The sequence below is a fragment of the Montipora foliosa genome, chromosome 8 (genome assembly GCF_036669935.1).
Source record: "Montipora foliosa isolate CH-2021 chromosome 8, ASM3666993v2, whole genome shotgun sequence".
NCBI lineage: Eukaryota > Metazoa > Cnidaria > Anthozoa > Scleractinia > Acroporidae > Montipora > Montipora foliosa.
Genome location: NC_090876.1, coordinates 5,129,585 through 5,156,121, shown reverse-complemented (window position 1 = coordinate 5,156,121; position 26,537 = coordinate 5,129,585). Strand labels below are relative to the sequence as shown.

The 26,537-nt window shown below is 38.8% G+C and overlaps 2 protein-coding genes across 7 annotated transcripts in view; both read right to left on the bottom strand.

Annotated features, from left to right (window-relative positions):
* Positions 1 to 2,090: 2,090 nt before the first annotated feature.
* On the bottom strand, positions 2,091 to 15,544 carry LOC138012987 (uncharacterized). Of its 5 annotated transcripts, XM_068859938.1 has the most exons (5): positions 15,466 to 15,544; positions 15,293 to 15,361; positions 12,438 to 12,635; positions 7,070 to 7,146; positions 2,091 to 6,336 (listed from the first exon to the last, which is right to left on the bottom strand). In XM_068859938.1, the coding sequence occupies exon 5, from the start codon at positions 6,301 to 6,303 to the stop codon at positions 2,116 to 2,118; it is 4,188 nt and encodes a 1,395-aa protein (XP_068716039.1). In that variant the 5' UTR covers positions 6,304 to 6,336; positions 7,070 to 7,146; positions 12,438 to 12,635; positions 15,293 to 15,361; positions 15,466 to 15,544; the 3' UTR covers positions 2,091 to 2,115. The 5 variants fall into 5 exon arrangements, 3 of the variants coding, with proteins under 3 accessions (XP_068716039.1, XP_068716041.1, XP_068716042.1); XM_068859940.1 differs by lacking the exon at positions 12,438 to 12,635; XR_011125148.1 differs by lacking the exons at positions 2,091 to 6,336; positions 7,070 to 7,146 and adding an exon at positions 7,159 to 10,124 and having other exon boundaries at positions 10,191 to 12,635.
* Positions 15,545 to 16,829: 1,285 nt separating this feature from the next.
* Positions 16,830 to 26,537, bottom strand: part of LOC137968968 (D-3-phosphoglycerate dehydrogenase-like) — an 11,408-nt gene continuing 1,700 nt past the window's right edge. The window contains exons 4-10 of one of the 2 annotated variants that reach the window (XM_068815460.1): positions 25,813 to 25,867; positions 25,394 to 25,492; positions 23,650 to 23,782; positions 22,945 to 23,106; positions 22,446 to 22,597; positions 21,255 to 21,506; positions 16,830 to 18,683 (exon numbers count right to left, since the gene is read on the bottom strand). In XM_068815460.1, the coding sequence (XP_068671561.1) occupies positions 18,336 to 18,683; positions 21,255 to 21,506; positions 22,446 to 22,597; positions 22,945 to 23,106; positions 23,650 to 23,782; positions 25,394 to 25,492; positions 25,813 to 25,867 (1,201 nt within the window). In that variant the 3' untranslated portion in view covers positions 16,830 to 18,335. The remainder of the gene's footprint in view (positions 18,684 to 21,254; positions 21,507 to 22,445; positions 22,598 to 22,944; positions 23,107 to 23,649; positions 23,783 to 25,393; positions 25,493 to 25,812; positions 25,868 to 26,537) is intronic. The other variant, XM_068815461.1, reaches the window with a different exon arrangement.

The following is a 26,537-nucleotide window of genomic DNA, read 5'->3' as shown; positions in this document are numbered from 1 at the left end:
TGCCGTTTACCCTTTCATGTAATTAAAGGCGATAATAAATTTATATATTATCAAAAGATCATTATCTTCATTGTGTTCATCGTCAAAAGATGAAGAGCTTTGGGACTAGGAACAACATGTTCAAGTATGGTGAGTCAAATCGGAACATTGTGACTCGTAGCCCCGCTGCTCCTACACTTGTAACCCGCAGTTAACGTCCCCACAATGCAAAGAGTTGCCCACCGTTGTCAGCAATTCGGGCCTCCATATACTACGGAGCTTAGCAAGGACGACGGCGACGACGACGGCTACGAGAACGCCACAAAACAATAGCTCAAATGAGAAAAAAAACAAAACATCTGCACGCCCTGCACGTGCGTTTTCCATTTGAGTGTGTACCGCCGTGTCTTCACGACAGCCGCTGTCAATTTTATTGAAATTTGCGAGTCACTTAACTTTAAGCGAGTTGGGAAAGGAACTGTTTTCACGGAATTTTCGGTTGTCAGTCGCTAAGCGACCTGAAAAACCGCTCGTGAAAACACGGCCTACATATCTCCGCCGTTCTAACCCTGACAACGACAAGAACTGATCAAATTTGAGGTTACGTGAGGACGTCTCTCTAAATATCCACACGCTTCTTACCATTCCTGGAATGTTAACGTTCACTTTCCATGTAGAGATTCTTGGACAAACAGTAAAATTATTGCAATAACGGGAAATAATGTTTATAGACAACGTTCTCGTAACCGTCGTCGTCCTTGCTAAAGCAACAGTTAGCGGTCACATGTCATTTTTGTTTTCTTGCTCCTCGCCAAACTAGGAGCTTTTCATATTTAAAAAAACAGCCCCATCCCGGCCCTGTATAGAGGAGGTCATCGTTATCTCTGTCATTACAGCTATGCTATGGTGACGAAGCCTAACAAGACCGAAACAGCTGTCCATCGCTGTCGCTCCCGGTGTCATGTTATCGTTGTGCGGATGCCTAAGGTACTGGCCTGACTGGTTTGTGTTACTTCGTGTCCACCTCGCTTTAAATTGTTTTATATCTGTCATTAACCGGATTTACTAAAAAGGTTTCGCCCATCAACGGGGTGAGCAATGTTTAAAAACTATTTTAGCGGCTCTTGTCCACAGAATGTTAAGTATTAAGAGCGGAAATTGGATACAGAACCCCGCGCCCTAATTAAGGGGTGCGAGAATGAGCCCACAAGCAAACTACTTAACCCCGTCATGCACACCTGTATCACCATATATGGGAATAACAAACACTTCCAAGCAATCACAATAGATTGATAATGGTTTATACTCTTTATATGGGCTAGCTCGAAGTACACGCAGAATATCTTGTGATATCGGCGGGTCGTGTGGTCATTTGCCGAGCAGTATCCGCTCATGATACTGCTGGCCACGATAGTGGATACAGTATTTGAAAGATTACATGCATTTAAAAAAAGGTTGTCTTTTATACAATCAATTGCTACCTTACTTTTTACCCTCAGTGCAGAGTGTCTCCTTTCCCGGGTATTTTACCTTGATAATTTCAGTATTTGTCGCGGCACGGAACGGGCTTCCCTCAATAACTTTGTCCTTTATGTGATAAACATGTAATCGCATGGGTCCGATGGCAATTAAGGATTAACTTCACGCGCAGTTTCAAAGTTTTCACAAAATTGCCCGAGTCGCAAAATGACGAGGGCGATTTGAAAAACTTTGAAAATACAAGTGAAATTAATCCTTAATTGCACGAGGGAACATAGCGATTACATGTTTATCACATAAAGGGCAAAGTTATTGGGGAAAGCCCGTCCGTGCCGCGACAAATGAGAATCAACACGCTCCCATTCGGTTCAGTAAAGTTGAATTGAATAAGTCGTTGCTGTCAATAGAAATAGCGCTTAAAATGTATTTGATATGTGCACAAAAAAGAAGTTTATTCTGGAAGAGGATTCTCTTGTAACTGCGCTTGCTCTGTATAAGCAACTGTTAACCAATCAGGATCAAGTAATCATGCCCCCTTCTTGATTACCAAAATTGTCCTCGTGATTAAGAAAAAATGCCCTGCGTCTCAGCCAATCAGCATTCAGTAATTTTGCGCCGTAGGTGATAAAAAAAAATTATGTGTATTTTAAAAAAAACTTACTTTTTTGCCTCACTGCTGAGTGTCTCTTCTCCCGGGTATTTTACTTTGATGATTTCTAACCCTTGACCTGAACCAATGGCAATGAGACTCGATCTAGAAAATGTTGCCAAACAGGAGGACGGATTGCCCAAAACATCCATTACAACAAGAAGACCTCCAGACCTTACGTTGAACAGCTTAAGGAGAGAGCCAGGTGCGTAAGAGGACGTCAGAGAAACACACTCCTCGTCACTGATGAATTTACAATAGCCAATGAAGTCATCACTCAATTTAAGACGCACTTTACCAGAAATTGTATTGAGAACGAGAACGTACTTACTATACGTGACGTTCTCACCTATCAAAAGAAATTGACCCTTGGGTGAAAATGATGCCATCACACCAAGAAGACGAAATCTGGGACCCAGGAAGAAACGCCACCGCGGTTCGGTTTTACCAAGTTGCTTCAGTTCAATTTCCCTACCATCAGTGGAGGCAAACAGCTGGAGGTCCTTGTGCCAAGAAAGCAATTTCCCGGGAGGCAGTGTAAATGTTTCCACAATCTCTCCACCAACAACATCCAAAATGACCCCACCTCGCTTTTCAAATGTTATGCATGCCACTTGATCATCTGAAATAGAAAAGAGAGCATCCGCGCCAAACATCCATCGTCGCATGCAGACTGACAAATCAAAGTTCCACAGTTCAAGAGTGCTCTTCGTTGCACACAAGATGCCTTGTTTTACAGCTACAAAATCACGCATATCAGGTCTCTCTAACTCTTTCTGTCCCTTGACTTCCCCGTTTAAAACGTCATAAGCCATAATTCGTTGCGGTATGCGCTCTGATCCGTTAACAACCGTTACTTTCGCATAAACACTCTCGCCGGTTAACGAGAATAGAAGAGAATCGAAATATCGGGGTTCAGGGTTCTTCGTTGGTGGATTCCGATAAACCATTTCAATGTAACGGTCAACCGTGCGGTTCCTTAAAAGAGAATGGCTATTAAGCACTACGACAGAATCAATGTCCAGATCTGGCAAACTCAAAGGATCTCCTAACAGAAAGCCACCGATTCCATGGGATTCTAACTCAACGGAATTACAACTAGGAACATCAACAACGTCCATCGAATAGTGATGCTCAGGCCCCTCAGTGACTCCTAAACAAAGCCTCTCAGTGTCTCCTAAAGAACCATTTCTGAAGTTAACACGTTTTACACGTAAACAAAAAAGAAATCGACAGTCCGGTGAGAATTTGATCATTCCACACACAGAGTCCAAAGATGCCTCTGCCAGAGTTGAAAAACCACTTTCCCTGTCAACTAAACAAACTGAGCCCGTTGAATGGGAAACAGCCACGAGCTTTCCATCTCGGGACATCGCAAAAGATGAAATATTTTTATCTCTGTTGAAACGATTAATCTCCTTGCCATCGTTTAGATTCCACACCACAAGACATTTTGCATCGTCTGGACAATCACTTAACATCTCGTCGCCGCATATTGAACAGACAGAAAAACTGCACTTACTGGTAGGAAAAAGCGGCTTCAAGTCCCCATTAAAGGAAAACGAATGGCTTAGCTCCCCTGGCAAGATGACATCCTTGCTGGGATGAAACACCACTGAACGGTAAAAACCAAACACGGATGACCTTTCAAAATCTGCTGGTTGGTATGCATCATCGGTATTGATGACTCTTAATTCGGGATATAATGAATCATAGTATTTTGGTTTGACATAACGCTTCCATTCGAGGTTACCAGAAGCAAGTGACCACAACTGAATGGATCCATCGCCGCATTCACACACCATGAATTCTAAGCTGGGGGACACATCGAAACAAACCACCCGTGAAAAACAATAAAACATAGCTTGAACATCTCCTAGGGAGTCATTTTTTCTTAAGAACTCCATGTAAGGCCTATCGGTATACTTGGTCTCCAGAAGCTGGCGGGAGTCAGAGGATAGTTTACTACTTCCTTCGTTCAACAGACTTTGAAAGATGGTAAACGGATATACCGCTAAGGTTTGGCGGTGCTTCTTTAAAACAATCAATAATGACGAAAGTGTCTCTTGACACTCGGTAGATATCGTTTTCAAACCACCGTGTTTCATTGCACAAACGATATCTTCTGTGGCTGCTGATATGTTCACACAAATCTTTGCATACAAAAGCTCAGGACATAACACATAGTTTCCAATCACTTGTTCCATGCTGCAGGATCTCATGTGCTGGTCTAACTCTAGCATGTGCTGAACACCATGTTCCAAGGCATACCTTGAAGTGCCAGTGAAGGATTGCGAGTTGCTAACACCTTTACTCTTTAACTCGTCAAATTCCTTAGAGCAAAGAGTAGAAAGGATCTTATGGCCTTTCATTTCCTCCACGCTGAAAATGTGCTGCTCGTAGCGTGACTTGTCTGTCAACCAGTCCTTGACTGATTTATGAAAGAAATGAATACGGTTATCGTGAACAGGAAGCAGTGATGACACAATGGCAATGGCTTTGCTCACCTTTCGCATAACACTCAAGGACGACGACTTCGTGCACAACAATTTAGGAAGAAAACCCAACGGCAGTGGTTCCCTTGCAGCTGCAATTGCACTCAGAAAACAAAGAAATTGCTCTTCTGTTATGTTCAGTTCCTTACACAAGTCTTGTTCCAACCGTTGGAAATACGACTGGTAAACAGACGAGATGCCCGACGGAAGGGTGTTCTCCAGTTGTTCCAAGGTAAGAACGATTGGACACTTAGCCCTTATAAAATCTACCAAAAACTGGGCACACAGAAAAACTCCTTCTGACTTTTGCACGAGATCATCTAAGACAAGCTCGGGCCTTTCAACTTGTAATAAAACGCTTAGACTCTGTTCAAAGTAAAACCGAATGTCCTTCAAGTTGTCTTCATCTTTTGGCTCCAGTCGCAGTGGACGCAAATCTTTCAGGCTGTCCCAAATGTTAACTTCAGGTCGCGTCGTCACAAAAAATCGAAGCCAAAGCGGCAGATCCTTAAACAAACTGGATATCACGTCAAGAAGCTCATTTCGCCCTTGGTATTGACTTTCATCTAATGCATCTATTACCACAAGAGATGTAAAACCTGGATCTGCTACCATGTTCAGAGGTTCTAAAAAAAGCAAATAAAAGAGATCTACCACTTCCATGTCATTGATCTCTACACCTAGATTTCCAGAGAACTGTTCCACAAGAGCTTTCTTGTACTCTGGAATACAGCATGAGAGGTGACAAGCTAAAGACTGCATCATCACCTTGGGATTCCTGTGGCGTGCTCTGTCATGGTGACAAAAATGGCTCCCCGCCAATCTGCCAGCTTCTTGCATTCTTCTGCACATCTCAGCAGCGATGACAGATTTCCCCATCCCTGCATTTCCACTGAGCACCAAGACACGATTTGGAGAGCTTTCATCATCCAACCAGCTGTTGATTTCAGCAAAGAAAGACTCACGGGTTCCTTCTAAGTATCTCTTTGTATAATCTCTGACATCACGTTGGGTGTCAAGCCTTGCAAGTTTCTTTCGGATTTTATCCTCCTGATCGGTGTCGTGTTGTGTCTCACGGATTTCAGTAACAATTCGATGAACGTCCTCAATCCTGGACTTGAGATCCCTTTCACTCTCTGCCCAGTCCCGTAAGGCATCAAGATAATCCTCCTCTCCACATCGCTCAGCCTTTAATCGATCAATCTCTCCCTGACTTAAACCAAGAGACACTAAAGCAGCACTTATCTCCTTACACAGAGCATTGAATGTTGGTGCATCCACACCAGTGGTTGTCACATGCCCATACACTTGATTACGGAAAAACTTGATGCGGGCAAGGTCTGCCTCTGGAGTGGTGTCACTTGCGGCTGGTTTGCGATGCCATCCTGTGTGGGGAGGGGTAAGTCCACAAATGTTGGTCAGAAGGAGGAAAAGCAGAGTTATATCAAATGTGTTGGAGTCCGGAGCAACCCCGCCACCAGGGAACAGCTTGTCCCACTGGTGACCATTGAGAATTCTTCTATGTAAAAGGTTGACAAGAGTGGTATAACAGGCATTAAGATCAGCTGCTAAGTTTGCAGGAGGGTGATGAGTGTCAAAAACATTTCTCAGTACAGTTGTTCCACCATCAATAATAAGTCGACTGAGCTTAGCTCCATTTGTCTTATCCTCAGAGCTGGCCAAGGGACCAGGTGTGGCCATTGTAATCCAAACTAACGATTTTTCACATTGTATCTGAATGGAGAAGAACAATAATATTACGGTAATCAATAATTATTGCCCAATTGGTTTCCATTGAGTCATCACCAGGGACTGATTAAATGAGTGATTAAAATTACCAGCAGCTACTATCTTTAATTAAGGAGTGTAACTGCAGCGCGTACGATTCACCAAAACAAAAAGCTAAGAAATCAAGGATTTCCTTTGGCTAATACACCTTATTCCAAAATGGCCGCTGATTTATGCGGATACAAATTGGCCCTTGTTGCCTTGTTCAAGATAAAATATTCTTTTGAATTTTAAGTTTAAGAACGAGGCATCAAGGGCTTATTTGAATAAAAACAATAAAATATTTAAATGGTGGCCATTTTGGAATAAGGTGTATACTTATAAAATAAACTGCCTTGATTTACAAGTGACTACAAAACTTCAAAGATGTATGCCAATGCAGAAAAACAATAGAGAATGACAAGGCACACAATCGAGTCATGCAGAATTTTTAACCCATTGGAACCTTATCCAGACATTTACATTGTGGGAAGGATGGAATATTGGCACAAGAATGAAAGATGTTGGGGGCTAGCAGGAAAAACAAGGTAAGACTGCTAAGAGGAAGCTTGCTCTTTTGTTCCCCCTACATCAAGTTTTAAACATGCTTTTTGTTACATTTTTCAAGATTTTCAAGCTTAGTGACTGCATGAACTTAAGACAATTGTGTGCTTGAGTTCAGCTTAACTAACCTGCTTACCTATAAAATGGCATTACACTGTATAAACAAATCATGTAACACTTTGGCTTCCTGTTTCAAAGCTCCCTAAAATGCAGCTGAAATAGAAATCAGGAGCATCATGTTGCTGACTGATAAAAAATATGAACACAGAGTCTCACAATAATAATTAATATCTTAAAAATAGTTTAAAATTACCTTGTTAGAAACTACTTCATAGCACATTATTATACACAAAAATGCAAGAGCCATTTATACAAATATATATAGAAATAGCTCAAGAATTACCTTAAATTATGTTAACATTAGACTTGACCAATCAAATTGTCAAAACTACAATTATCGGAAAAACCAAACACACACTTGCAAGACTACATGTATTCCTTCATTAGCTAATAAATTTATACAGGATTGCAAAAACTAATATTATCAAAAGTGAGAACTAAAAGACATTTTTTTTATTCGGCTGATGATCCCTTCAAAACATCCATCCCTTCACTAATGAAATTTCGTTTTGCAGCTTTGTTGCAAGATCTTGGAACAAACACATTAAATCCTTAGACTGCCTATAGGACCGTTGCAAATGTTTATCAGATCTATTGAACTGTTTCCTGGACTGGATGCATAGCTAAAGGAAATAATGCAAATATCCAGTACTTTATCAGTACAATTAAGGCTAATTAAGTTTATTTGATCTTACTATCCTGCAAGTATTTCAAAAACATACTTCAACAGCTGTGTTTAGAACATAAGTACAATCAACACTATGTACTGTGTGTACAAGTTACAAACTTTCCTGATATACCAGATGATATCTAAGATGCTCCTGATTTTAGTTTTAACGATATATCTACTGAATTTGTACGTAAGGGGTTGTATTCACTGCATTTAAGTAAATCCTGTAGTTTTCTGAAATGTTCTTGCCTCCCCGTTGACTTATGTCTTTAACCGCTCTTTGCATTCTTGTCAAATTCCTAATTAATAGAAATGTGCTACTACGAAAATCACCGATCTGTGAAATTGGCGGGAATTTACATGTCTCTGTCCCACCCACTTTCACTTGTAAATAGTTCAAATTTTTTAGAGGCATTGGCATAACTGAGCGCATGTGGACGGCTCTACAACTATGGAAAAGCTCTCGGAGAAGACTTGAGAATGAAGATTATACAAGACATTGTTGGAAAAGAGAGAGACTTCACTACAGGTTTCTTCCGTGGAAGTTTTTCTGTGATTGCCAGGGAAAACAGAGCTAAATATTTTGAAAGCGTATTTTTCCATTGCTACGGTCATTCCAGTACACCTTAAAGGCCCACCTTCAACAGGCAGGCTATTCCACCATTTGTTTTTGTTATGGAAATTTGCATTGCTTTTCGCAGCTCTATGATTGGGTTAAAGGTGGGCCTTGAAGCCCGTGGGAAAGGAATTTCATTAAAATGTTTAATTAGAGTGGGCGGGGCAGTGACTCAGTAATTTGAGCCTGTTCCACTGATCGGTGATTTTCGTAGTACAGCGACTTTAGATAAATCATTGTCTGATCCTAGTAATTTAAGACCCATTTCTGTGCTTCCCATGGTAATGAAGATTTTTGAACAAGCAGCCCACAAGCAAGTTTATGGTCATCTTACTATTAAAGTGGTACTACGACCAAAAAAAAATTTGTTTTTCCTTTGGATTTCAAAACTATGCTAACTAAACACTAACTCACCCAAGTTTTAAGTTCTGATTTTAAAAGGACACCTGTTTATTTTAGCTGGAATTTTCTTATTTATTGGTCTGCCATTACTAACTTCAAAATCTTGAGAGAGCTGGGTCGAGGAGAAAATGACGTCAAACACTCACTAGTTTAAGAATGCAATGCGTGTGTACGCGGCCTAATTAATATGCAGCACGGAAGTTTCGGGCTTTCAGACTTTTCAACCCGTGTTTTGCATATACAATAAATTGCGTTTACACGCTAAAATTTTAAGCTAGTGAGTAAATGACGTTACGTTCTAATTCGCTTCGCTCAAACGAACGTAAAACATTTTACCCTTAAATTCCCGTAATACAAACAAATACCACGAGAAATATGGTAGGATGCGCAAGCGTATCCAAAACAGTTTATTATAAGATAGAAATTACAAAAAGAAATTGTTACTGCACTTTTTTTTTTTTTTTTTTTTACAACTCTTTAGATACTACTGTATGCAGAAACTAATCTACGCTCCATAATACGTTACAAACCTAAATACTTAGTTACATGCAACCTGTTTTCAAGGCTTTCTTCAACATACATATCCTTGGCAGAATCAGATTTCCACCTACCAGGAATTTTAAGTAGTCTTTCTGGAATCGAATTCCTACTATGGCGTACGGCAGCTGTAATGCCACCGGATCTTTAACTATGAAGACCATAAACATTAGGGTTGTATAGCCCAGCTGACTTAAGGTATCCCTTAAGATATCTCTACAGGTAGTATAAGAAATCTTTCCGCTCCTCAGGGTATAGCTAGAAGTACTACGGTGAAAAACAATTGGTCTAAATAAAGGGAGAGGACTGTCTAAGTCAATACCAGATAAATCTAAATAACGTTGTAAAACACCAACAGGACAGTACTCAGATCCAGATGCACTAATATAGACGAAATTCCCTTCCCTATAAACATCTGTCTTACTACGAGGCACAAAAATTCTTATATAATCGCTGTGAAATTCGATAAGCTCCGGAACGATATTGCATAATTCGTCATAACGAAAAAACCCTGCGAAGGCTAAAGAGCACAACGCAGCAATACGGAGATTCTTTAAATTAGCATCTTTCCTGTTATGAATATCTAAAATACGCCTTATAATTTCTGTGGAAATAGGCTTCTTTTTCATAACTGGCTATGACTTCTGGCGTTTAGCGGATTCGACGACATTTCTGCAAAATTCGCTATCTAAAGGATTACGATCCAAACTAGGGACAAAAGAATGTAACCATTTAAGGGCCGCATGGGCTAAAATTACTGAGGAGCTAGAAGCGGAAGACTGCTGAACTTCAAACAAATATAGAGAAACAACACTAAGAGGAAAAGGTAACTGCATGTTGAACTGTCTACTTTTAGACCAGTCCAAGAACTTTCTGATAACACGAACGTAAGCTTTAGTGGTCGAATCCGACCTGGACTTCAACATAACATTTAGCACTTCATAAACGTTGATTGAAGAAAACTGTTGAAAGCCTTTCCAAGAATTACTTGATAGCATAATCTGTAAAGACAAGAACAAAACATACATACTAGAAGAACAAAAGAAAGACAGAACATCCTTTAATAACCGTACAAAAATCAGTCATTGATGAGGCCAGTGCCACGTAAGACGTTAAATGATCGTATGGGCCAGTGCCGCGTAGATCAACAACCATTGATGAGGCCAGTGCCACGTAAGACGTTAAATGATCGTATGGGCCAGTGCCGCGTAGATCAACAACCATTGATTAGGCCAGTGCCACATAAATCAACTATACTCCTATTAGGACAGCACCATATGAAATGACAGACCAAACATTAGGCCAGTGCCTTACAAATAAACGGCATACTGCCTTGGCCAGCGCCAACAACTGAAAAAAACATAGGCTAGTAGACACACCGTCCAATAAATTAATCAGTAAATTTTAGTCTGACGGCCTCCTGAGATTTAAGATAATGTAATACGCGTGGGATGATACCAACTGGATGGACTACTAAGCAATTTTCCCCTCGAAGAGACTGAAAGAAAAATCAACACCCGAGGAATTGGGATTCCAAAACCTCGAGAAATACCTGGGGATCTTGCGGTTATAATAATTTGCAAAGCAATCTACACTATGCGGACCCCACAAGCCATCGAGAAAAAGAAAAAATTCTTCAGTAATTTGCCAATCATCAGTATCAATTAAACGACTTATATAAACAGCTTGTTGATTCGAAGTGCGAGGGATCCACTGTACATCTAAATGAATTCCCGATCGGATACAAATATCAAAAATCCCTCTGGCCATTTGTGCAAACCTAATTTCATGCTGCCCACTTCAACAATCTGAGCAGCTACTTGGCCATCCGTAAACCACTTAACATGTGATCCAACACTGAGGCAAATGATTGCAAAGAAACTCAATAACAGACAGTTCTCTCCACATTGAACTTTGACCTCTCTCGTTCTCCGACCACGTTTTGTGGCACACAAAATCATTGTTAAAATCAGTAATTGCTCCACCTCCGGTGGAACTGGCGTCAGAATACACAAAATAACTTGGTACCTTACTTACAAAGCAATACCTAGTGTTGATATTAACCATACTTTCCTTCCAAAAATACAGTTCTTCCTTGCAGTAATCGTCAAGAAGGGATATAGAATCCCAATTATCCCTGCACGCGGTGGACAAGACACAATGTCTGGTCATTATCCTGCCAATGTTACCAACTACAGGCCAGGTAGAGATAACTTGACCTGTGAAGGAAGACAACTCTCTCGCGGTAACTTTGAAATCGGCTTCAATAATATGATCAATTGCGTTAATGATCTTAACAATTCTCCTTTCCACAATTTAAAAGTACCTAATGCAGCATTCCAGGTAACACCCAGCCAGTCCAATACTTGGGTGGGTTCCCATACCGATTTATCTTCATTGACAACAAAACCTGAGTTGCACAAATCCGCCCTTACAGCCCGGGCCTTAATGAGACAACTTTCTCTATCCTGAACAATCGCCCAACCATCATCCAAGAAGATGGCTTTACAAAGACCCTGTACTCTCCAATAACTTTTTTTTTTTTTTTTTTTAAGGCTTCAAAACCTTAGTAAAAACCCAAGGGGCAGAGGACAGACCGAACGGGACCACAGAAAAAACAAAATATTTCCTTAGTGGAATCGGGCGCACGCCATGAAAACCCCAGAAAAGTTTGGTGCTCTTGTGCAATGTCTACATGATGGTAACCACTTTTTAAATCGAAGGAAAACATGAACCCATCCTTCACAAAATAAGACATAGCAATTTTCCAGTCCTCTTACTTAACACTTTGCTTAATTAATGACTTGTTGACATGACGCAAATCGAGAATAAGCTCTTCTTACCGCATGGTTGTTCAGAAACTGACAAAGGATTTACAACAAAAGGCTGCTCATTAACCAAACGCACCCGGTCTGAATTAAGGAGCTCAAGAACAGCTTGATCCACAAAAACAGCATAAATACAAGCCGACTTATTATTTTTCAGTTTTACGGCCAACGGAAAACTAATGAATGGCAGTCTGTAGCCATTTTCAATAATAGACAAAATGAAATCCGGAGCACCTATAGATCTGCAGAAAACTAAATTATTCTTCAGATTACCCTTAACACGTAATGAATGTCAGCTTTCAAGTTCGTAATCCTGTGTAAACTGATGTACCTGCGCCAAGGCATCATCATTGCTTTTGTTGAGCTGATTGGCCTGAGGTTGGCTTGTTGTAGGAGATTCCAGGGAAAGAATTGTAGCTAAGGGGCTGGTAACTTCCCGGCCAGAACAAGGATTGGCAGTCCTTAGCCCAGTGTCCAAATTTGCCGCATTTGAAACAGCGGAAGAAGTCGCCAAAAGCGTCTCTACGGCCTGAAAGATAAAGGCAATGACGAAACCTGTAGTAAACGGGAGGTGGGGGGGGGGGGAGGGGGGGGGGAAGGAAGGCTTAAAGCAGAAAGATGAATAAACTGTATGGAACCGCAAGCGTGAATGGTACTCAAGAGACAGCGGAGGGTATAAATACTAATAACTGGCCAATCCTAACATACATGAAAAACAGAATGCACAATAGTGGGTGCGGCAGGTGTGAAATGAAAACACCGCAACTAATTACTTGGAATACCAGCGGAAAATATATTCATTTTCTCTAGATCCAACCCTCTGAGGTCCAATCGGCCAGTTTTGAACGTGAGTAATGGCGAACCATGAAATCCAAAACTTACACTCAAAATAAACAGCCTTTGGATAAAACTCAAAGCTCAAAATTTTGCCAGTTAGGTGTTAAGCGAACACGCTTTCAAAATCAGAAGAAAAAAAGGAAATGATTTTTTGATCATAGTACCACTTTAACAACTTATTCTCACCATACCAATCTGGATTCAGACAAAGCCATTCCACTAGCTCTGCTCTTTTGGATGTTAGCAACTATATTATATTGACGAATATTGACGAAGGCAATGTAACGGGAGCTGTGTTTTTAGACATTAGCAAAGCTTTCAATTTGATCAGCCACTCTTAACTTAAAACAAAGCTTGCTAAGGTTGGTATCGGAGGACCTGCTTTGGACTGGTTTGCTAACTATCTACAGAATAGATTGCAGGTTGTCTCACTTAGTGGTACTATACCTGGCCGTTTAGATCTTTCTCTGGGTGTGCCCCAGGGTTCTATTTTAGGACCGCTTCTTTTTCCTATATTTGTTGATGATCTTTCCCTTAATGTCTATCAATGTAAACTGATTCTTTATGCTAACGATACTGCTCTGTTTTATGCTGGCAAGGATAGCCATTCTGTTCATTCTGCTCTTTGGAAACGTCCTTAAAAGTCAGTTATTACTGTCCGGGCAAGTACCGTAAAGCCCCCGGCGGGCTTATTTTTTCAAGCACTTTTGAGGGGGGAGGGGGGATTAAAAGAGAAGGGGGGGCTTATTTAATTAATTTTAGCGAAACGCATCACCTGTAGCAAAAATACTGTGGTATGAGACAGAGTAGAGTTACGCATTGTACAATTAAAGTAACTGGCAAACTAGAGCGCAAAATTGAGAAAGTTAAGCATATGATGTTGGAGGTCATGCCGCCGAAGACCAAAAACAATATGAACTTCCAGCCTAAAAATCATAACTGATCAGTCCACGTTAATCGTTAATTTTTTTGTGAAGAATAAGGGATTGGGGGAGGGGGAGAGGGGGGGGGGGGGGGGCTTAATAGAGGATTTACGGTACTTGAAATCACAGTTACTATGAAGTATCTTGGATTACGGAATTGGCACAGCCACATAGACTGTCTTGCTTTGAAAAACTTCTTAGATTGCAAAAGCACAGTGCCCACCTTATACTCTGTTTGTATCTAGTGTTTTCACTCATGTGATCAGTAATCTTGTTTTTCCATCAAAACAAAAGAAAACCTTTGCATGATAATTAAGGAAAATAGAGCTTAATTCCCAGAGAATTAGTTGGGTACACCAATATGGCCGCGGTGACATCATAGGAAAACACTCCATTGGCATTTTCTTATTCAGCTGCCAAACTATATAAACTGTATTTCAATCAAACGCTCTCAATCTATTAATAATTTTGTGAATAATTATTGGAGTAAATTATTCTCCTAATTAGATAGCATGAGATGTTACTTATATTTTATAGGTATAATTAGTTTTTGACACTGTAACTTATTGTACTTATTATTAAATATAGGTTCTTACGTACACTTTTAGCAGGCCTTCTGACAGGGTGCGCGGGTGCGGTAAAACCCGCACAATTCCGCACAATTCGGGAAAATTTGCAAAATACCGCACAATACGGACTTATCTACTCAAAATTTTAATCAAAAAGCGTTTTTCTATTGAGTATCAGGAGATCTAGAATATATTTAGGCTATTTTCAGACTATTTACCTTGAAAACACTCTAGTATTTCCACGCTTTCAGCGAACAACTCGTCGATTGGGTTACACAATTAGTGACTGATACAGACTATGTAGATATACATGACGTACATTAGAGGCTCGCTAGGTTTTCTGGGGCAATTTCCTCGAGTGGTTTTGTTTAGCACATTCGATTGCTTCAACAATCATAAAATCAGTTTTAAATAGGTTCTAAACTTCAGTCAATAATATAAAAATCATTCGAAGTAAAATGTAGAGATAAGTCAGCCATTACAGCAGGAATTTCACGTTGATATGGTTAAAGAAAAGGTAGACAAGGAGAACACGATGTTTGCAAGATTGTGCAATCCCGCACAATTTCCCGCACAATTGACTTTTTTTCTCGCACAATTGGCTTCCAAAATAGCGCACAATTTTAATTTTTCTCCCGCACCCTGTCAGAAGGCCTGTTTTAGGCACATTTTTAGTTTTAATTTACACAGCTTCAATGTAAATCAGCGTTCAACTGTTTGAATTCTGTGTTGCAAAAAGTTTCATTTCATTTCATTTACTAGACGCCACATGTACAAAATGGAAGTGGGTTTGCATATAACACTAACATACGGTACAACATTGCTTCCAGTGTCTATAAGGTAGCGAATTAAGTTACCTGTTAAGTGAAGGCCACGCTCCAAAATACGTGTCATACCACACAATAGCACAGTTCCATGAAATATAACTGATACAGAAAGCGCAAATTAACGATAAGTACGCAAGTTCCCAGAGCCCTCTTCGTAAATGTTTGGGAGGGAATGTGACAAATCACGTCGCCGCAAGCCTTACCTCCACCAAAAAGTCAGTCACTTCGAGATACATGTATAACCACCAACTTCATTAAAGATGGCGCACACTTCCGGCTGCAGGGATTCAGGGTGTGGCTTTCAAAACACACAGGACACCCATACTACCTCAGCTCCTTTCGATTTCATCAGTCAACACGGGAATCCTAACAAAGCTTAACAAGCTGACAAGAATTAAAAATCCACTTCTTAAACAAAATGACGACGATAAATCAAAGGATAAGTAATTAATTTTTTTTGGGCCTTGATCCCTGCATTCTTTTCTGTGCGATTGGGGAGACTGTAAATCAAAACAGCACATTAAATTAACCCTTTGACTGCCAGGAGTGATTGGTATGTCAATTCTCTTTACAATTTCAATGAAATGGCATTTAGAAAGATATTGGGAATGAAGATTATTATCAGCTTAATAGGTGTTATCTTGATATAACACTGAATTCTCATGAATACCAACAAAGAACTCTATGGTACTAGTTAGGAGAATGAATGTTTCGATTGTGGGAATAAAATGGTTAACTAACGCTCTGACCTAAAACTGGAGTTGTTTCTGGTCACTTGATCCCAGTTCAATTTCCTTGGCTGTGCTTGTAGATAGACAAATAGTCTGCCCCCCATCAGCTGGGATTCTTAAATTAGAATGCAAACTAGTAATATTATTGCCTTTTGGCTACTGACAATACATGTCATGCACACAGTCTCATCAAATAAGAAATGTTTGTAATTTACTCAACAGAATATTGTGTTTCTGATTGGTCAATGATGAATGCATGAATAGCTTATAGAGTTGCTATGGAAATACAGCAATGGAGTAATTTTCTTGAGTATATAATAAATGCTATGAACTTGCTCGTGCATTTCATGATTCACAGTCACTCATAATGTTTTGAAAGTTCTCAAATTTCAATCACCCACAGCTTGTGCAATTTAGTGAACATTCAAAACCATCACCTTGTGCCCATAAATCACAAAATGCACTTACATTTATACAATTTTCTATTCACTATTTTTGCAAATCCCATAATACAGTTCATTTTAGGCCTAAAAGCCCCCTTAAGCCTAGGGTTAGCCAAATTGAGGGTTAGGGTTACTTTCCGAAAGGTAAAACAAATGACCTGAAACGAGTGACCTGTGGAATGTGACCGTGTTTTAGACCCACCGTCATTTTAGGGGGTTATTTGCACTAAAACAATGGATATTCAGTTCACTGAAGCATGATACAGTGTCAAGAGTAAATAACTTGTATTGTTTTTATGTAAAGAGCCCAGCAAAACGTATTGCATTATGGGATTGGGAAAATAGTCTATACTTATCGTTAATTAACTCTCGTTTAAGAGAACAATACTATAATACTGCACAAATACGGTTTTTTATTCCAGTATTCAAGGACCTATTTCTGACATTATTTCATCAACCCTCAACCACCCACAATCCTTTCTCTACATAAGTAAGTGGAAAGTTGCTCACGATAACCTAATAAAAAGCCAACTATAACATTGACTTGAATTATAATATACAGCTGTAGTAAGGATGTGGTCTCTTTATGCTTGGTCTTAAATCCATGTAGATACTTCTCAGTATTAAACATGTTTTTCTTGCTTACCTAGTAAATGTTGCATATTATTCCTTTGATGATCAACAATTTTTTGAATTTCCTGTCCATTATTATTGTCATCATTATCATTATCAATATTATTACTTTTTAGACTCCCACCAAGTTTTTTTTGCACCCTCGTTTTTCAAGACACCCAGAATGTCTGAGTTCTGCTGCCCTGAGGTCTCTATTCTCAAGACAGACTCTCTTCAAATTTATGGATGGTCAATGATTCATTGGGCACTCTTCTCAAATAAAAAAATTGTTAAACAGAAAAAAAATTAACTTAAAGAGGAACCATGTGGGAAAAAATAATTACTACAACATCTGGCTTATTCAGAACTTTAATCGGGATTTTTAATGGACTTGGGGATAAAATGATGAAAGAATTTTATTTTTTTCAAGTTTATTATGTTATTATTTAACATCCCCCCCCCCCCCCCGCATATAAACACAATAATTACTACTGCATATGTATTAAATGAGTGTCCAGCAGCCCCAATATTTCCCTAAAACTATTAGAGCTGTACTCAGCTGTTTACACAGTTGATAACACCATTTAGTACATACTACACAAGTGAATGGTGCTCTCTGTGCACTGATCAGTTAACTCAGAGGTGATTAGCCAAGTACTATTTACCTCTTGCGTAGCCAGCACGTGAAATTTGGAATTTCCAACCACATTTTACAAAAATAAAGTAGTTTCATGGCTCGCTTTTTATTCAACTTGTGTGGTTTAAAGTACCTCAGTATTGGTGAAAGTGGTGAATATTTACCTTGCCATGATCCACCACTTTTTACCTCCACTTTGGTGAATAATATTGTTAATTACTATCTTTCAGCCCCATCTGATTACACTGTACTCTTTTCAATAATTTCCTCCCCAAGACTGCAAGGGAGGGTGAAAATAAGCAAGGTCAATACCTCTAGTTCCATCCATTTTGTCCTTTTATAATACCCACTACTTCATCAATGAAATCACAGCTAATGCCTGGTCTGCCTGCTTAGAGTATCAAATTCTCTAGCTATTTTTATTTTAAATTTTATACCATCAAAAATGGATAGAATCTATTACCAAGATTTGTTCACTCCCAAACAAGCCCAATACAGCTCACACCATATTCTAAATCTTATCTGAAGTCAAATTAGATCATACCATCCATTCCAGTTTAGCTTCTAGTGTCATGACGTTTCAGCCAAGTTTCAGGCAAACTAAACTGTTCTCAAATGATCAGTGTCCGAGTGTTGAACCCGATTTACTTCTACAGAGCTACGCATGGATAATCCACTGAAATCTTAGATGAAGTGTTAAAAACAACGATGCCCTCAGATCCGCCTCCTGCAACATGGACATGATTAATGGTACCATTGTCACCAAACTTAGATACAAAATCAGGCAAGACATTGCCTGGCTTTCCACTGACAAAGCATAGGTTTCCTGACAGAGGGACTCCTCCACTGAACACAAGACTGTTAAATTTGATTAACACAGGTACACCAATCCCAATTACGGTCCCAGAGATGGAGCTATCTTTTCCATCACCATGGACAGTTACTGATACTGCACTGATGTAAGGAAGTCCAACAGTGTCCGTGTGACTTGACGAAACCTAAAGGAAAGTAAAGAAGGGGAAAGAAGGATCAGGTACATGGCAGAGAGTGGAGTTGACTTATTAACTGTAAACAATAATTTTGTCAAACTTCAAGTTGCTTTTTGGTTATGCTTAAAAATAGCTTTATTTCTGCTTGTAGCCTTTTCCTTGTGTTTTGCAAGTCAAGTCAAGTCAATTTCAGAAATATTAAAGAGAATTCATATTAAGACAATTTCAAGATCTAAAACCAAGGTAATCAAAGATCTATAGCTAAAATACAACAATCATTATTATTACGATTATTATTATTGTGTGAAAGTTCGGGACACCTAAATAGTTCAGGGAACTAATCGAGAAGCTGCTATTGTTCTTCTATTCACATGATAATGACAACGGCAGTAGTGGTGGTGATGGTGTCATTTTCTCATACTGAGAACATCATCCTGTCTTCTTTTTCAACTAGCTTGTACTCAAATTAGACTAAAACAACAAGGAATTTTCTTTCAGTTTGATTTTTGTTGGCCTAAGGCATTTTATCCCTGAATGTACATGTACGACAGTAGGTGAAAACAATAGGAAAACAGAGTGGTATTTTCATAAGGCAGTTAAAATACCTTCATGTAAATTGTAAGAAAATGTCAAGCCACTTTCAAGTACAAAAACACAAGCAAACTGCATTAGAAGATGATTACAAAGTGTTATTAATGCAATGAGTTTGAGCAGGAGCATGGTAACAGCCACTCATTTAGAATTTCGGACGACCTTCACAGTGTTCATTCTTTTGTATTTATGTTGATTAGACCAATTACCCTCATTTTGAAAAAAATATTCTTTTGAAATTTGCTCGTCGTAGCGAGGCTATAGAAAGCTTTACTAGCATTAAAACTAGTGTATGTAAAAGATAACAATAATTATTATAATGCTGTGGTACATTTCGTTGAAAGGGACAACAGTTATCATTGATAACCACAGCAACGATGTGTTGAAGTCAGTGGGGCTTATTTCACTTCGTTGAGGGAACGAAAGCAATGTTAATTTGTGGAAATTTAACCTGGACCACCCCCTTTCCAGACCGTGATCAAGTGGAGAAAGAAAATACAAAACTCTAGCTGATAAGCCACTGGTCTGAAATTCGCGCATGATGTAAAGTGAGAAAGCAAGACACTACAAAACTCCCCTTGCACCAGATCATGGGAATCGAAAGATCCCTCAGATGTCTAAATTGTATGCAGAAAGAAACGAAATCGTAACTTAAAATCTGACCTTAACTCATCAACAAAATGATTAACAATCAGTGCTACGGCTTGATTTGAAGCACATGGCAAGCTTAACTTATCAAGACTGCTTCAATTGCATGAATCACAGCACATTTGAAAATTTTAATTTTAAAAGTGTTTTAGACCTGTTTCATCACGATAGTTTTTCTAATCATTCTATAAGTTTTGAGTAACAACAATTTCATCATCAAATTCAACTGAGGAGGTGTAAATGCGCCAAATGATGAAATATGAAGGTCGGAATTGTCTGCAAAAAAAAGCGAAGGATGTAACTTAAAATCTGTCTATATTCACAGAACTTTCACATACTGGAACGAAAGTGACAAATGTGAAAGTCATACATGATGCAAAATATGAAAGCAAAACAATGCTACTCATCCAGAGGCCATGGAGTACGTTTGAAAGTGGGAGCTAGGTTTTGGTATGGATCATGGAAGTGTGAGGGGAGGAAGGAGAGGCTTATGAGAAAATGACAAAGTTGTAAAAAAGTGGAGGAGGGGGGGTGGGCAGTGGTAGCACCCAACCCCTCCCTCTCCACAGCCGCTGTCTTCCGTTTCATTTCCTTCATATGGTCAGGTTTTAACTCTTCCTGTTTCTTACTATTCATTTAATTTAATTTACAGTTTCATTTTAATCCTACATAATATATACATAATCCAGATCATTAGGACATCTAAACAAAGCGTTAACACTAAGCCGTGCAATATGGTTACTCGTTACATCATTTTAAGACTAACAAACTTCATCCCTTGCAGAATGTTACATTTTTTAAAAACGGTGGACACAATAATTTGCCTTACAAATTGACTTTGAGTTTCTTTATTATTTCTGTTTCGACTGGTACACCACCATGGCTGCCATGATCAAACCCTCTACATGTACTCACAATGCCCTTTTCATATTCAGTACTGAATTGTAATCTCCTTGCTTCAACATCAATTGCTTTATGCAAAAGCTGCTCCATCTGTAAATGGCCACTCCTCTACCTGGGCATATCAAATTCTGTATACAACTATACTTAACAGTGGCGACAACTATTACTAATTTACTTAGCTCTAGGCTGTTTATTTATTTTTTACATTGTTTGCGGTACAGTGAATTCTGGTTAAATGCAATGCAATCTGGCCTCTATAAAGTGTACAGCTGACTTAACATGACATTTAATAAAGTTAACATGATTTCTACTGGAGACTGGCAAATTATTCATGAGGTGTACCTGTTGTGTTGATTTCTCAAGTTATGGGGAATTTTAGTCTGATTCGAATACAATTGGAAGTTCTGAAATACAAAGTTACTGTGATTAATTAATTACCTCACAGCCTTTTTCTTTTGAGATGACAGCAGAATTCACCAAATTGACATCACTTCCCCCCATAATTCCAGCTGATACTGCAGCAGTGACATAACGCCCTGCCGACTTAAGCTCATTTCCATGTGTTATCACAGTAACCTTGGTGACCTTGCCTTGAAGGATACATGCTGCAACCTTGCCAAGCTTATCACCCAAAGTCAACCAGGGTTGAGCTTCAGGCTTGAGGGCTTCAGTTAAGAATGTGGCATTAACCTACATTAGGCAAAAACACAGCTTGATGATGCTTGTACATCAAAGAAAATGGATTTAGTAGAAGGTAACTGCATGGGGCTAAGTAAAAGTAAGGATTAATAATATCACACATATTTGCAGAAATTGCAGAATATGTCAGTCCATAAATTTTATTTTATTAGGAGGGTCAAAAAACACACACTGTTGCACAATTTTGTAGGAAGTCATTTAAAGGGGCACTGTCACACTAAATTTGCTGTTTTAGGTCAAAACTGGGTAAAAATCTAAATTAGTACTTAAGCTCACACGCACAACATTCCTGACAACCCACTGACAATATAGGAAATATAATTTTATTTATTGCACAAAGAGCTATTTCATTTTTGGCTACTTTCCACAGACACAATCTCCAAACTTGAAAAAACAGGCCAGTTTTTTCAAGTTTCAATGTATACATTTCCACCCTCTCCATCCATGGATGCAAAATAACAAAGAGTAGCTTCTATGCACTTCAATGGCCCTTGGCAACAAAACTACACCATTATTTTTTTGGTGTTGATTGATGCAAAGACATATTTTAGTGTTTTGAAGGTTGACGGAAACCCCGGGTTCAAGACCCGCTCTGACCACTCGTTGAATTTGATCCTGGTAGTCCCTGGTTCAACTTCCTAGCTGCACTTGTAAATAGCCAACTGGTTTGCCTTCGGCCAGTTGGGATTCTTAACAGTTGTGGTTGTTGTATTCTGTTGTTTCGTTGATTGTGTTTCATTGGCCCTGAAAAGCCCCTATGGGGAGCGGTCAATTAAGTATGTATTGTATTGTATTGAATGAATTTTTTTACAACAATGCCAAAGCAATATCACCAGCCATGCGAAAAAAACATTTACTAAAAAAAAATCATGAAAGTAATTTTGCTAAGGGCAATTACTAATTTGTCTCAACCAATCAGCTATTACTTACCACACCAAAGAGGGACTTTCCCTTAACAGCATCAACAAATTGTTCAGCAATTTCCTTTGCAACTCTGGTCTGTGCCTCAACAGTACTGGCACCAAGATGAGGACAAGCTATTATATTTGGGTGTTGAACTAATTGAGCTGAGACTCCTGTAGCTGAAAAAAAGGTGCACAGAATACTTAAGATTCATTTCATAACTTAAGTACCATTCATTGATTGTTTTCTGCCTGGCCAAAATCTGGTAAAATGATTTAATAAGAGCTCCTTTGGACAGTATTTCCCTGAGCCCTTGACTTTCTCCTGTGACTTGTCCAGAGTTTTGTTCACCCTATAAAGTGGACATGTCACCTCAATTGCCAAGTTTCATTTAAATCTTCAGGTCTTTTGAGACTATTACCTCCCATTTCAAGAACTTCTCAAGAACTCAATCCATGTACTTTAAAATTCAAATATTTTCAAGGCAATCTGTAAGAGCTTTTTATTTAGATAAATTCTTAACCACCTGTTGGAGGCTCAGTTTCAAACACATCAAGACCAGCTCCTGCACACTGGCCAGACTCCAGAGCATTCAACAACGAAGCCTCGTCAATAATACCACCACGGGCACAATTCACTACATAAACACCCTTTTTACAGAGTGGGAAGGTCTTGTCTCCCAGAAGACCTACAAACAAACAGAAAAAAGCTTACTATACATAATGGTCAAAATTCAGCAAATTGAATTTAACAAGGAATAGAGATATAATCAGCTTTACCTAATGATTAGAGGAACCTAAACACATTGTAATAGCAATTAATAAAAACCCTCTTTACTTCATTAATGGAATGGAGATAACAAGCTAGTTCTATCATGAATTAATTACGCCCTGGTTTTGTTGAGGTGGCTAAACTAAGGGTACTTGGTGAAAAACCCTCAGAGCATGGTCAAGCACAAACACAAATTCAGCCCACTTAGAGTATCAAAATTGTCACAGCCAAAACAAAGACAGACTGATAACCAAGCATATCCAAAGTTCATTATCTATCTATACACTGTAGTTTGTTCATGCGCGACCAATAAGTCAAACAAGAGCTACTAACGTGACAAGCATCACCTTTAGGAAATGAGAACCTGAGGCACATTGGTGGGAGGAGAGATCTACTGCCACTGCACTATCCCTTCTTTCCCATAATGTAGTACGTCAATACACCACCAAACAACACTAACCTCTTGTCTGTGGAATAAGTGGTGTGTGAACAGTAATGTAGTCTGCTTTTGGCCACAACTGATCCAACTCCATCCACTCGATATTAAATCTAGCAGCTTCATCGGCAGGGACAAGTGGATCATAACCAATAGTCTTTTTTACAAAAAACACAACAAAAAGCTTTAAATGAGGAAGTGCTCTGTTATGTCATAGAAAAGCACAAAAAAAACTGTGGTCTTTCTACCAGGAGTTGCACCTTAAAACTTCTGATTTAACTGCTAAGGATGCTCTACCATGGACATAACTAGACCACAAAAGAGTGAATCAAAACACAGAAACAGCGAAACAAAGCACCAAAACACCATGTGTGACCCCACCATATATACACTGAATGCTAAACAACAAAGGCTGGATTTGAAATTAAATATTGCTCCTAATTCATTGAGATTAAGATTAGGATTCAACTTAAGACTGAGATTAGGAGCAATAACTTTTTAGGCGTAATTAGGCCTAAAATGATGTTTAATCTCAATTTATCCAACCTTTGACGGTTAGTATTCAACGTATGGTGTGGTCATACATGATGTTTTAGTGTTTCGTTTTGCTGTTTCTGTATTTCTGTGTTTCGTTGTTTAGTACTGTCCATTATTATTATATGGCAAGCAACTTTCAGGCTAAATGGAGCACTTTCATTGGCTGGTTTATGGTTGGGATTTAATAGTACAGACCATTACCAAGGAAACAGTCTGTTTCCGTATTTTTTTCTTTGTCCTGGGAAATTCAAGTTCCAAACAAAAAGTTTTTAAAAAGCAGAATTTAACATTTTCATCATAACAGTAAAATAATAATTATTTATAGCAGGCAGAATTTAGTTATACAGGTGAAAGGTTACCGTTCGAAGGTCTAGAGAGTGATAACATGTTTTTCTGGTTTTTCGTTTGCTTCCCTGTCTTGAGTAATCATTGTTTTATTCAATTGCTTCTCTGCTCTTATTTTGTTGTGTGCACCTTGCAATGGGAAAGCCATAAAACATTGTTGCTTCCAGATGGCCTCACAGAACAAGTTAGTTTCACATTTAAGAGTGTTGACCGTCATTAGTTTTACTATTAGGCTGTTGTGATGAATTTTGTAGTTACTCCCTTAGTTTCCCTCATGGCCTGAAGGCTACAGACATGCATCATGTAAGTTGAAAATATTTTCGTACTTGCACATCTAATTTTATGAAAACGAAAACATGGGTGTGGTTCACTAGGATCGTTTATACATGTATGTCAAGAACAAAATTTAGCTTGTAATTAATTTTTATACCACCACAGCTTTGCTGGAGATAAGAACCCTCTTGAGGCTTTATATCATGCACTTTGTGTCATTCCAGGAACTATTTTTTATTGTAGTTTTGCAAAATACCGTAAAATTCCGAAAATAAGCCCCGGGGCTTACATTTTTCAAAGGACCTTTTCGAGGGGCTTATTTTTGCAAGGGCTTATATTCGGAGGGGCTTATCTACGGAGGGAAATTTGCGTTTCCAAATCGATTGGGCTAGCCTTCTAGTAGGCAGTAAATTTACCGTTCTTGCTTTGTTTTACTTTGTATTTGAGGGCAATTTTCCAAGTACAAGCTCCCAGGGGGTTTATATTTGGAGGGGCGATTTAACGGAGGGTTTTTTGCGTTGCCGCTTTGGGGGGGCATATATTTGGAGGGGTTTATACACGGAGGGGCGTATTTTTGGAATTTTACGGTAATTGATATAACTATCATTCTCACTGTCATTCCATAAGACTGCATACGATGAGCTACTTCTCTGCCAATTCTTCCTAGTCCAACAATTGCCAGTGTCTTACCAAGTAGTTCACTCCCCATATACTGAAACAAGAAACAAGGAAGAAGAATAAAACAATTCTTAAAAGACAGAGAAGTATAATCAACGGTGCAAAATTCACAGAAGGAAAAGATCTGACACCTCAAACCTTTTTCTTTGTTTCAATGCCAATTTTTATGGACAAATGAAAAATGAAAAAAGTGAAAAAATGAAATGTATCCAATGCAATCAACTGTTACGAACTTGTCATGAATTCGAAAGGGGGCCTTTACAGAAAAGAGGAGTTCAGTGACACAAAAAATAAGGCCTATTCACTATCCAGAGAATCCTAATGTAAAGTTAATTCTTCTAAACAGCACTAAACCTTTTTCCTATCCCATTTTCCTTCTTTCATGGAAGCAGCAGCCTGAGGGATGTGCCTGTCAAATAAATGACAAGTAATAATGATCAACACTTTCCCCAGATTGTATCAATAAATACCCCTGTTGGAGGGCAAAGTAATTGTCATCTCTGAGAACAACATAAAAACACAGTTGAGCATTTTTCTTTTTGAAGTCCAAAAGCTACTGCTGACTATCAGTTCCAATAAATTTTAAATTCTATTGAAACCCCTGGCTGACCCTCCAGTGTGGTTTAAATATTTTCCTGGTACAAAATTTTTTAAACCAGTTCCATTTTGATTTTCCTTTGCTTCAGATTATGATAATGAATATTAGACAAAGAAAAATCGAAATTGAACTGGTGTGAAAAAATTTCAACCAAGAAAAAATTTGAACCACAACAAAACATTATGTGAGGCCCATTGAACTCAGCTCTCAAACCACAGTAATTTATGAAGATGTTTACTGTATACTATTTACTGGTTCACTGCATAACTAATGACAGCAATTTAATCACTCACTGAAAAACTATGTGGACCCATTTCCATCAGTAGGGCTAACACTAATGCTCAAATGGTTTATATGGAGTAGAAAACTAGCATTCACATTACACTCTAATCAGTTAAGTATCTATCAGAAGTACTCATGACTTTGTTCTGGAAGGAAATTATTTCAAGCATATAAAATAAACCTGGCATAGCCATGCTTA